Below are 12288 nucleotides of genomic sequence, written 5' to 3'. Positions count from 1 at the left end.
GGGGGAGGTCCACTTTCGATGTCAGGTTTAACAATGTAAAAGGGGATTTTCATTTAAATGCAGCTTTCTTTTTCGTTGCTTAGTTAGTCATGCAGTTCCGGGAGGCAGACTTCCTTAATTTATGCCTTGCCCGCTTTCAGCCAGATCCAAATTTAGTGTCCCGTTAAACTTTATTTTCTTGTTCTTACTCACGGGTGTTGCTGTCCATCTGTAGTTTCAGGAAGGAATCGGCGCTCTCCGTTAATGGCGACGCGGCTTCGCTCCGCGGGCTGGGTAGCGATTCTCAGCACCGCGCTCACTCCCGATGCCGCTCCGGAGCCTTTAAAAAGGCTCTTTCGCAGTACCGAGGGGCGCAAAGGTGCCCACCGAATCTCCTTGCTCACAGGCTTCAGCGCCTGTGATTTTAGGGGTCCCCCGCTCGCCGTAGCGGGTCAGACCCGAACTCGCGGAGCAGTCTTGCCTCGGAGCTTGAGGCTAAGACCGCCATTAAACGCTGGCGCCGACTGGAAGTCCGGGGCTGAGAGACTTCAAAGAAGTGTGACTTGCCCAAGATCACCCAGCAGCTGCATGTGGAGCAGCGGAGCTGCAAACCCAGTTCACCAGATTACGAGTCTGCCGCTCTTAACCACTACACCACACTGGCTCATGCAGTTGATTGCAAAACAGCCAAGTGTCATTGCAGCTCTTCAAGGCTACTAATCAGAAACTTCCTTCTTGCAGGATCTGCCTCTCATGCTTCCGATTTAGGACATTTGGATCATTAGTGATGAATTTTCTCTTAATTACCATTTGGTATCGCTTCAGCTCCATATAGGTACCAAAGGCTGATCTAGTTGCCATTTTAATACATTTACACATTAACTTTACAAAAGTTAGCAAACAATAAAATATTTTAAAAGGAGCATTTAGTTTAAACCAGTCACCATACAGTAAAGCAGCAGCAACTACATTACTAACTCACATAGAAAGTCAATAAAAGGCCAAACAAAACAAGAAATGTTTTCAAGAGCCACTTAATGGTAATGACTAAAGAGGCCCCCTGTATGATGGCGTCATATGTTGAACTGACAACATCATAGTAGGTAAACATCAGCAAGAATGCCTGAAGCCAATTCCAGACAGGTATTGGGAGAGGAACCTGAAACAGAATGAAAAGTGCAGATTTGTCATGTCAGAAATTAAATCCTGAGGACATAGGTTAACCAAAGATGGCCTAATACCTGATGCAACTAAAATCAAAGCCAGCATTGGAATGCCTGGTCCAAAGAATAAGGTTGATGTACAAAGATTTCTAGGAATGGCCAGGATCTAGCAAAGTTTATTCCAGACATGACAACAGCAATCGCAACAGCACAGAAAGTGTTATTGGCTCATGACGCTGCATTTCACTGGATGCCAAACTGCAAAGGAACACTCAGGCAGTTCAAGGGGTGCTAGAAAAAGCAAAGTGCCATGATTTGAAAGAACCAGCAACAGGGATCCTTCTGTATTGCTGCAGCTGAAAGCTTGTCTTTTGTACCTGCTCCCCTTCCCAAGCACCAGCCACCATCTTACAGGACTGCAGTCAAACATTTGGGTCTTAGAAGAAGCATCCGCTGCTATTTCAGCACCAAAAATGGTAAGTCTGGGGGAGCAAACAAATACATACAAAAAAAAGGAATACCTAATGCTAGAGCAGTATAAACACCAGCAAAAATCACAGAAAGGAGAACAAAACGAAACAGGTGTCCTAAGCAAGTACCCAATGAAAGAGAAATATTTTCACTCATCATTGGAACATGGGAAGCTACCTGAGAGTCAGACCATTGGTCTATCTAGCTCAATACTGCCTGCAGCTACTGGCAGCAATGGCTCACCAAGTTTCAGGAAAGGAGGTTCTCTCCTACCCCTACCTGGTGATGCTGTAAGGCAGGCTTCCTTTTTTTTTAATAAAGTTTTTTATTTATACAACAAGAAAAAAGAAAAAAAACACAAATACCAAATTACACACAAATTACAAAAATAACCATAGACACATAATTTTCTTAGCAAACAATAAAACATCTATTGGTCTTAACACTAAAGACACAACCTCCCGTCTATTCCATATTTCGAATCCATATTACTTATTGCCAATACACACCTTTATCATAATTAAACTTATTCTCAATAAATCTAATTTCTTATATCTACCTTGCAACTATTACTGAAGTTCCTCGAATGCTGCAACAGAATTTAAACTACTATATTTATTTTTCAGAATTTTTTTGAAAACCTCCCATTTTGAAACAAATTCCTGTTTTGATTTATTCTTTATTTTTTCTGATAAACCATCTAATTTGGCATATTCTGTCAGCTTTTGGATCCAATCTTGTATAGAGGGGATTTCATTACTCTTCCATTTTGCTGCAATCAAAACTCTTGCTGCCATCGTCGCATATAAAAAGATACCCTTCCTCTTTTGTGGAATATCCAAATCTGTTATTCCCAGAAGGTAGGCCTCTGGTTTTTTATGAAAGAGATCTTTAGCATTTTTTGCAGTTCTGCATGTATACTCTCCTGAGTCGATGCTGTAAGGCAGGCTTCCTCAACCTCGGCCCTCCAGATGTTTTTGGCCTACAACTCCCATAATCCCTAGCTAGCAGGACCAGTGGTCAGAGATGATGCGAATTATATTCTCAAAACATCTGGAGGGCCAAGGTTGAGGAAGCCTGCTATAAGGGATTGAACCTGGGACATTCTACATGCAAAGCAGATGAAAGAAGTTGGGGTGATGTTGGTGGTAGCTGAATTCCCAGGAAGTGTGTTCCTGAACTTGATAGCCACTACCAAGCAGGTCTTCCTCACATGACCTTCCATCACCTTGAATGAATTTAAGTTAGTTATGACCATTAGCTTCAGTGGGTCTGCTCAGAGTGGAACTAGCATCAAATACCAACCATTATTTTTGTGCCTTCCTTACTTGCCCTGCAACCTTATAATGCCTATACCAATACCAATACCAATAAATAAATACATTAAAAAGATGGGAAAATATGATAGAAGCTGATGGACTCAAAGGAAGCTGATGTTGTTACAATAACATTGTGCCAATTGCCTACCTCAAAATCAAAACTTGTGGAATTTCAGAAAGTTCTGCAGATTCTAGGAAGTGTTGTTATGTGCAACCCAATCTCCAAGCGGTAAAGTTTCAGGGGTCCCAACACATACCATGGGTTTGGTTTCTTTGGAATGAAGGCTGCTGTGTGAAGGCTTGTGGTGTCTTTGGGATACACAATTTATTTATTTGTATGTATGTGCAGGCAGAGCATAAGGCAGAAGGACTCTAAGCATAAACACTCCCAACAGCTCTTGTTCCCCCATTAGGTTTATAGTGTCTGTAGAGATAAATTAAGTCTCTCTCTCTCCACCCCAGTTCCATGGTAAGATTGGCAGGCTTACTGCCCCTTTCATGGACATGCACCTTACTGACCCCACCTCACACTAGGGCAGGTCATGGAAATTTAAGAAGATGCCCTTCAAACAGGCTGACTGCTGCCCTCCCTTCACCTGCTTGCTACTGAAAGAGTCAGCCAACTTCACATGAAAGGACACTAAAGTGAAAGGAACCATGACTAATTAGGAGAGCATTCTGCTATAAACATGTTTGCTGATGTTTTAATGATTTTGCTCGGCCTACAGGAAGTAATGTTAAAGCAAAACATCCCATTCACAGTGGCTGAAAATGCTGCTTGTTACAACCAGCGAGAACTAATGTACTGTATCTTAAGAACCCACAGAATGAACAAAAGTATCTCCAGAGGTTGTGTAATCAAACACTGAAGTCGAGCAGTTTCAGATAAAATACTAGACACCCCCATTCCCATGCACAATGCACTAATGACATTTTGTGACAACCTTGACAGAGATGGGAAGGGGCTTATTTGAATGCAAGAGAATATTTTATTTCATAAAGAGTTATGGAAGATGTAATGATAGGAAATGGGAATGTGTCTGTTAAGTGGCAGCCTGGAGGAATGAGTGTGGGGGGCACCAGCTGAGAATGGAGACCAAGGGCAGCCAACGCTTCCCAGAGAGTTCAGTCTGAGGAGGAGTTGCACAAAGCATGTTTGTTTTATGCTTCAGTATCATTCAAGTTTGGAACAGCAAATCTTGCAGGGAGCTTCCCACAATGACATTGCTACAAATATGTCCTAACATCCTTGCCACGTGGCACTGCTGCCCAGCCTCCTCCCACTGCCTAAAATCAGATGCAAGGATGCCATCTATGCGGAACACAAGTTCCTTCTGGCTTTGTCTTTTTGGATCCAGATAACTGCAAAATACACTGTGCTTTGGTTTTACCGGTTTCCACCTTCCCTCTTACAGTTTCATGGAAAATCCCAGCAGCAATCCCTAGCAAGGCCCAGAGGGAGGGACAACACAGCTTTGTTTGTCCAGAGCATGTGATTCATAACTTTGGCTCCAGGCTGCCCTGAGGGTCCGACTAAAGTATCACTTTCTTGTTCAAAGCCATAGGCCACCACAATTCAATACAAAAATGGTAATATAGAATACATGTGAAAACGCAGGTTTCTTAACATACAGTATTGCATAAAAAAAACCCTCATGCTTAAGTACAACTTCTCTTAGAAACAAAGGGGACATGGACCCTCCATATAAACTTGTGCCTATACACTTCAAACATAATAGAGCAAAAGCACATCCCATTCACACACAGCCCCCTCCTTTTTTTCCTGGCTCTTAATTTTATAGTAGTCAGAGTACATTTTGCAACCTAGATGGTAATCAGTACACCACTGCCAGCTAGCAGTGATGGTGTTCCAACAGGTGATGGTGATGGTGTTCCAACAGGATACCAGTAATTATTTTATCACAGAATCTGTGCTCTTAAATGAAGGAGTTTTTTTTTTGTTTTCTACACGTTGCCAGGCTGGGGGCCACAATCCAAAACATGACCATGGTGTCAGGGTAGAGCAGCTTTATCTGTCTGCTCCCTGCTATGGTTCCAATTTGGATTTGGGCCTTGGAAGTTCCCCTATCCAAACACAGGCATGCAGACTGCTGGCTTAAGCATGTGTGTATGCAAATAGACCATCTTAATCAAGTCTATACAGGGGACAAAACGGTTAAAGCCCCATATACCCCACCCACCCACAAGTCCAGGTGGGGCTGGCTGAGGGCAGAGTGAGGTTGGTAGGGTTGCACTCCATTCACCCTAATGGAGCAGCCTCCACCATTCCACTTGGACCTTCTCATTGTGCAAAGCAGAAGTTCTGCCTCTAGAAATGCTGCTTAAAGTACTTCAGTCCCACAAGTCTCCAAGAGATACCTAGGTGGACAAAATGCCCCTGAGCAGAAATACAAAGAGCATTTCTTAAGATGCTGAATCAGTGACCACAAAGTGCTATGGAGGAGGCCTCCACAAAATGCTAGTACCTAAAATCTAGTACCCAAATGCAAAAGAACCCCTCTTCCTCCCTCATCAAAATCATTCAATGAAGGGTTCAGAGCTAAGGGAGAAATGTATCAGAGCCAAACCTCACCAGCTTCACCTGAGTGACACCATCTGGCTAGAAAAATGCCACAGTGGGGGGGGGGGGAGGCGGCAGCACTGGCTGGCCACTAGGTTAGCATTTCCCCAAAGCCCTCAGAACCCAGATACCAATGGCCAACTCACACACACCTGAGCCCATGCTTGCCTCACCCTCACCATAAAGGCATCATGGAACTTCAGGCCATGGAGAGGAGGCAGGTCTTTGGCATGGCAACCACTTGAAATATAAAGAAGACAGTAAGTGAAAGGTTCCTCCCATCAAGCCATAGTGGTATAATGCTCTCTGCTCTTGCCTACCCTTGAGATACAAGGTGCCTTCAGCCAAGATAATGGTACCTGGGGATGAGAATCTCTCGGGAGAGCCTCTGGTTGAAATTCCAGCTGGAAAGCAGAGCAGGAAGGTGGTGAAGGTGGCAGCCAGGTGGAGGAGAGAACGCAGAAAAGGTCTCCTCCTTGGATGGGCTTCAGTTGCTTTCTAGGTTGCTTTCCAGCTGCATTTGGTGAGAACCCCTGGGATACAAAGACTGTAACTTTTTTCTGAAATCAGCTTCTGAAATCATGGGACACAGTTATATTGCCCAGATTAGCGGGTTATGTTTGTGTAAGAGAAGACAGAGAGAAAGTAAATCCCTTCCCCTTGTTACTTTTGGGTAGAGCAAATGAGTAATTGTTCCACGCTCAAAATAATGAAGGTACCAAAAGTAACTGCATTTTTTTGCAGATAGACAGCTTAAACAGGATCATAAAATGAAGTCATGGAGGAGAAGAAGTCTAGCAACTGCAAATACCCATGAGCACTGAATTAAGCCTCCATGTCCAGAGGCCAAATCTGAGCTGCTGTGGGTGGGCAACATCCTGATCCTGCTTGTGGGACTCTCAGTGGTGTCTGACTGGTCATTGTTGGAAACAAGATGCTGGGCTAGAGGGGCTCACCTTGGCCTGATCCATCTGCTGGGCTTCTCTGGTGTCAAGATGGACTCCAGTTCCTATCAGCCTTCTCTGGCCAGCATGCCTGATGGTGACAGGGATTTTGTGGTGGGCTGTAGGTTCCTCATCCCTGCCTCCTGCATTTAGCTGAACAGGTGAATGAATGAATACCGTCAGAACAGAGGATCATCTAGCCTCTGCTTTAGCTGGCAGCAGCCACGCCCTTCCCATGGGCTTAGGCTCTTTTTGTAGTCCTGCTCAACTGGATGTGCAGAGGGTGAGCCATGGATGGACAAGCACTGAGTGGCAGTGGTTCTATTCCTTCCTGTCCTGTGGTTTCTGTGCAGTCCCACAAGAATGAGGAAGTTCTGCACCCCTGATGCTCAGAATCAACACAAAGCCAGTGAGGGAGACCACCCAAGGCTGCAAAGGGCAGTGCCACCATCAGGGTGCTGAGAAGGATCTCCAATTCTCTCCTTTCCCTCTAATCCCGGATTGTTACCAGAGTCAGGTATGGCCAAGAGTGCCAAGAGACTGCTGCTTAGTGGGGCAGTGCTTGGTTGGGGAAATGGGCGAGCAGCCGAGTCGGGCGGGGGACGGAGGGAGGGGCGCACCTATGGCGGAGAAGCCCTGGCGCCCTTGGACATCTTTTTCCGCTACATCCTTAAAAAAGGCATCTTGTGTTGGGACCAGGAAGGCCAGCGGCCACCAGGACCACCGAACATCGGGCCTGGCCGGGCAGCAATAGCGGTTTGCCCAGGGACTGCCTTGGGCCTTTACGGACCCGCCCTGACTTCCTCGACGGCTGCTGGAGAAGCGCCCCTCGGCAAGCGCCGGCAGCGACGAGCCCCCTCTGTCGGGCGGCGGCTCCTAGGCGAGATGGACACCTGCCTCCCACCTACACCAGCCCCGGCCAATCTCCGCCCAGGAGGCGGCGCCGCCGCGCTCACCTGGGACGCCCCACCCAGACCTCCCTGCGCGCCAGGGCTACGAGCCATGGCGGACGCCGGGAAGAGACCCGGGAAGCCGCGGGACTGGCGTCACGACCGGCCGGCGGTGGTGGCGGTAGGAGAGCAGCCGTGGCCGTGGCGACAGCAGCAGCAGCACCAGCAGCAGCATCGACCCCCTCCCTCCCGAGGCACCACACTGGCCTCTTTGGACGCCCCTGCCGAGGCCCGAGGCGGAGGCGGCCTTCTGGACAAACCGCTATGTCGCGCCCTGTGCACGGCCAGAGGTGAGGGCCCGGGCCGGGTTAGATGTCCCTACTGGCCCGCGATGGGGTGGGTCAGGGCGGTACGATGTCGACGACACGCCCCCTTCCCCTCGTGGAATGAGGCGCTCGGGCTGCGATGGGGGGGGGGTGCGTTTGTATCTCCTCCTCCTCCCCCGCCGCTGCCCGCTGGCAAGCTCGGTGTGGGTGAAACCACTGGCAGCTTCCCCAGATGGGGCGGGCAAAAGGGCTGTTGCCTCGCGGGGACGGGGTGCTTGCCAGCCAGACGCTGCCACCCCCTCTTCGCAGGCTGCCCAAAAGTCGCGAGGGGGAGGCCTGTGGCCCCACAGCTTGCTGGCAAGGGGTGCAGTGAGTGAGTGCTGCTCAGCCGTCAATCCTCAGGCCTCTGTGGTCAGCACAAGCTCCCTCCAGGGAGTGGGGTGGCACCCACGAGGCTGCCAGGTCACCCGTTTCCTCCCAGCCGAAAAGAGGGGTGAATAAACTTTTTCAGCCCAAAGGCCATATTCCATTCTAGTCAACTTTACAGGGGCCATATGGCCAGTGTGGATGGGGCAACAAATGATAATTTATTCACACATCCCTTTCTCCCTGTGTCTCCACCAGGGGAGCAAGATAAATTATCAGAATTCAAGGGGGCATTCTTGCAGCAGGTAAAACACTGCAGGGGCGTGAGGTGAGGCTTGCATGGGGCATGGCCTGGGGAAGTCCCAAAAGCCATGTAGAGGAACCCAGGAAACAATATTTGATGCCTGGGGTTCCCTATCCCTGGCCTTAAACTAAGGGTGAAACATAAGGGGAGCTCTGAGGTCACTACCCCAGGAATGAAAAGTCTTTCAATGTGGCATTGGGGCAGAAGATGCCCTGGTAGAAACAGGGAAGGAAGGATAGTCGCTGCCTGCTCAGATATGCTCCCTTAACCCCAGTAAGATTTGGGATCCAATCTACCCACAAAGCTGACCTCTATGAGTGGACCTGGAGGGGCCAAGTGCCTTCCCCGTTTCTCCATTTTCCACACAGGCTGAGGGCCCCACAGCACTAGAGAAATGGCGCTAACAGCACCCCTCTGCCCTTGCTTCTTCTTAGCCTGCTGCCAACAGCTCCAGCTCCTCCTCTGCATGCTGATTGTCATCTGCAGCTCAGTCTCCTACAATTCGACAGGTGGCTACACTGGTCTTTTCAGTCTGGGGAGCATTTACTACTACCAATACGGCGGGGCCTACAGCGGCCTCAGTGGAGCTGACGGGGAGAAGGCACAGCAGTTGGATGCCCAGTTCCACCAACTCAAGGTGCCACCGGCCCAGGTGACCATGGCAGTTGGAGGGGCGCTGATGGCCTTTGCCTGCTTCCAGATTGTGACTAGTCTCTTCCGAGTGCCCTGGCATTGCCCAGCCTGGCTGATAGCGGAGGCCATTCTGGATGTGGCCATTGCAATTGGTCTTGTGCCAGCTTTGTACTTCTACTACCATCGCCTTCACGAGATCTATGCCTCCTCTCTGTGCAAAGAGCGAGAGAACCTCTACCAGAGCAAAGGCTACAGGGGCTTTGGCTGCAGTTTGCACGGAGCAGAGATTGCTGTGGGCTTCTTTGCTGGGGCAGCCATTGTGGCCTTCGCTGTTGCCGTTGTGTTGGCTGTCCGTGGCTTCAAGATTGTCCGGACCCTCCAAGCAAAACCATCATCACATAGCTATGAGCCCTAGCTTGGCCTCTGCTGCCTGAGTTGAAGGGAGAGAAGGATGGAGCAGCCTATTAAGCCAAGCTAAGCAGTGCCTTTGAACCATGTACAGTGGTGGCAGTGATCACTTTCTGTCTAAACCCTACCTTCAGTGTTTTGTAAACATTCTCCAAGCTCCCATTTCTTTCCCATCATACATACTGATGCAAAGTCTAACAAGACTACTCCCTGCTCCTCTTTAATATAGAACGTCACCTGTAATGGCAAGAAGACCAACTTGGTCCCATCACCAACCAGCACTTGCTTTCTTCCCTCCGCATTCCTTTTTCCTTTCAGATCATGCCTTTAGATTGAGACCGTTGACCAGAGACTTTCAATATATGCCTTGGGGCAAAGTGCCATCTTGTTGGTACCCCCAGCAAAATCTGTGTGTTTTTCCACCCACCCCTTCTTACAATGCCAGAGAAAACGTTTTTCATTCCTTCTTCCATTCACCTCATTGAGCTGCTTTCTTGATGAGGAAGTTACACATTTGCCTTCAAGGCAAATGCTTCTACTAGATGTTCTGTACAGTCTTGTTTCAAATTGTTTTCATTATGGAATATAGTACAATAAAATCGCTACCTTGGTAATTCACTTTAAATACGTATGTCAAAAGACACTAGAGATCTTGGACTTCCTTGCTTTGGGTTTGCTGCATTTTACCGTCTCAATGTAGAGAAACATCTCCCCCCCAAAAAAACACCTGACAGTGATGTGCAGTGATGAGGCGGAAGAGGAAACTCATTCTTCAAGCAAAAGCCAGCTCACTTCCAAGGGGTGCATTTAACTGCATTTCCAGCAATACACACAGAAGAACTGCAACACCTTGGAACACCTACATTCCCTGAGGTCCTATTTAACTGAGCATTTAGTACTCTCTTCCTTGAAACTCTAGAGCTTTTTTGACACATTACACCAACATTCTCTCAACAGATCATAGAAGGCTGTCTCCCAAAGTCTGGCAGTTACTATGGTCCCCAAAGGACAATATTGCATATCCAAAAACATTTGTCCAATAAAACTTTTTCTGTAGCTTAGTCCCACACCCACCCCTCAGAAAGGAAGGCGAGATTTGAGAAACCTTTGAAGAAAGAGCTGGGAAACAGGGGCCCTCCACATGTAGTTCGCCCATCAGCCCCAGGCAACATGCTAAATGGTCAAGGATGATGATTCTAGTACAGCAACATCTGGAAGGCCATTGCTTTAATGTGACAATTTTTTGAGCAATACCCAACCCAGTAGGACTGCCACCCTCTGCTATGCCTACTTTAAGGGCCAGAAAGCACAATTATTGTAGGAATTGTGTTTTTCAACCTATTTGTACCCTGCCTCCTGCAGGCATAGAGGTATCCTATACTCAACGTGCAACATCTCAAGTTAGACTGGGTTTTAGGTACCAGCCTGTGTTAACAAAAGAGCAACATAGTTAAGTTATTCCACATAGGCTCTCCCTTCACAATAAGTCTGGACCTTCTTCCAGTGTGGGAAATGGAGGGAGAGGAAGATGGGCCACTGTGTAAAAAGATCCTTCAGTTGAGGGGCGGGGATGCTCAACTCCCAGCTCCCATCATCCTCAACATCTAGATGGCACAGGTTCAATTGCTTCAGACAGCGTAGCCCATGATAAAGGCAGCTGTAGAGTTCACAGGTGGGCCATATCTCATTTCCAGCACAGTCATCAGAGCTCCTGGCTGCCTCTTACAAGGGAAGGAGATGGTGGAGTGGTTAAAGCAGTGGTTTTCAACCAGTGTGCTGTGGCACCGTGGGGTGCCTTGAATGATGGTAAGGGGTGCCGTGGGCAACACTGGCCTTTGTCCCTCTTTCCTTCCCTCCCTCCTCTGATGCCCTCTTGCGTTTCTGCCTCCCAAAGCCTTGCACAGCTGTTTGTTGCAGCAGCTCCCCAGGTGAATGCTGCCTCTGGGGCTAGCTAGGAGGTGCTTCCCAGGCCCTTGTGGGGCAGGGTGAGGCAGCACTTATTGGGGGGGGGGCAGCTCAGAGACCAGAGGTGGTAGCTGCAGCTGCCAGAGGACTCCCAAGGAGAGGGGAGAAGAGAGGAGGCTGAGGGAGCACTCCACAAGGGAGGGTATTCAAAAAAGGGTGAGAGGCTCCCAGCTCTGCAGGCAAGGGGTGACATAATTGGGCTTCTTAGCCCTACAGGGGTGCCACAGAAAGAATGTAGTTGGTCAAAGGAGCCATGGACCCAAAAAGATTGAAAACCTACAGGTTAAAGGGTTGGACTAGAATCTGGGCTGAAATCTCCACTACAACCATGACTTAACTTTGGACAGTTACTCCAAAGTCTTATCCTTTCCTTCATAGTTGCTCTGAGGACATTGGGGGGATGATACCCTTCAGTACTACTTTGAGCTCCTTGCAGGAAAGGTGACCTTACTTCAACTCTGTGTCCCCTGAAGGGATACTTGTTTGTGCAAGACGAAAGGACTTGCCAACCCCTAACTCCCAGCTGTCTGACCTGCCATCATTAGTTGTGGGGGAGGCGGTAAGGGGGGGAACAGAAGCCATCATCTTACAGGTTCAGATTGCAACAGGAAAAGAGTCCTCAGTGCTGCCATCTGTGTCTTGCCATACTCCCAACTCTGCTCATCCTATGAGGAAGAGGAAGGTCAAACCAAATACATTTCTTAGTCTTCGGGGATCCCCAAGGCTCTTTTGGCTGTGCTGATGAAGAGCAGACTTCTTCGGAATCTTGTTTGGGCTCCACAAGCTCCACCTCCAGCAATCCAGCTGGTGAGCTTTGCATAATAATTGTTGGCTGGAGAATCACAGGAATCCCATTCCCCACTGCCCTAATTTCATCCTGTCCTCTGTGAGAGCACAAAGCCCCATTCCCCACTGCCTCAATTTCATCCTGTCCTTCAT

General features: G+C 48.4%; 1 protein-coding gene and 1 long non-coding RNA gene across 2 annotated transcripts; one reads left to right on the top strand and one right to left on the bottom strand.

The window, feature by feature from the left end:
* Window positions 1-1081: 1081 nt before the first annotated feature.
* LOC310851062 lies at window positions 1082-7037 on the bottom strand. The gene is made up of 3 exons (XR_014567553.1): window positions 5873-7037; window positions 5693-5753; window positions 1082-1138 (listed from the first exon to the last, which is right to left on the bottom strand). It is a non-coding gene; the product is annotated as an uncharacterized lncRNA (long non-coding RNA).
* A 377-nt stretch (window positions 7038-7414) lies between these two features.
* On the top strand, window positions 7415-10009 carry MARVELD3 (MARVEL domain containing 3). The gene is made up of 2 exons (XM_083753104.1): window positions 7415-7697; window positions 8778-10009. The coding sequence occupies exons 1-2, from the start codon at window positions 7460-7462 to the stop codon at window positions 9389-9391; spliced, it is 852 nt and encodes a 283-aa protein (XP_083609230.1). The 5' UTR covers window positions 7415-7459; the 3' UTR covers window positions 9392-10009.
* Window positions 10010-12288: the final 2279 nt, after the last annotated feature.

The sequence above is a fragment of the Podarcis gaigeae genome, assembly GCF_964106915.1.
Source record: "Podarcis gaigeae genome assembly, chromosome: 8".
NCBI lineage: Eukaryota > Metazoa > Chordata > Lepidosauria > Squamata > Lacertidae > Podarcis > Podarcis gaigeae.
This window is presented reverse-complemented; position numbering and strand designations above follow the sequence as displayed.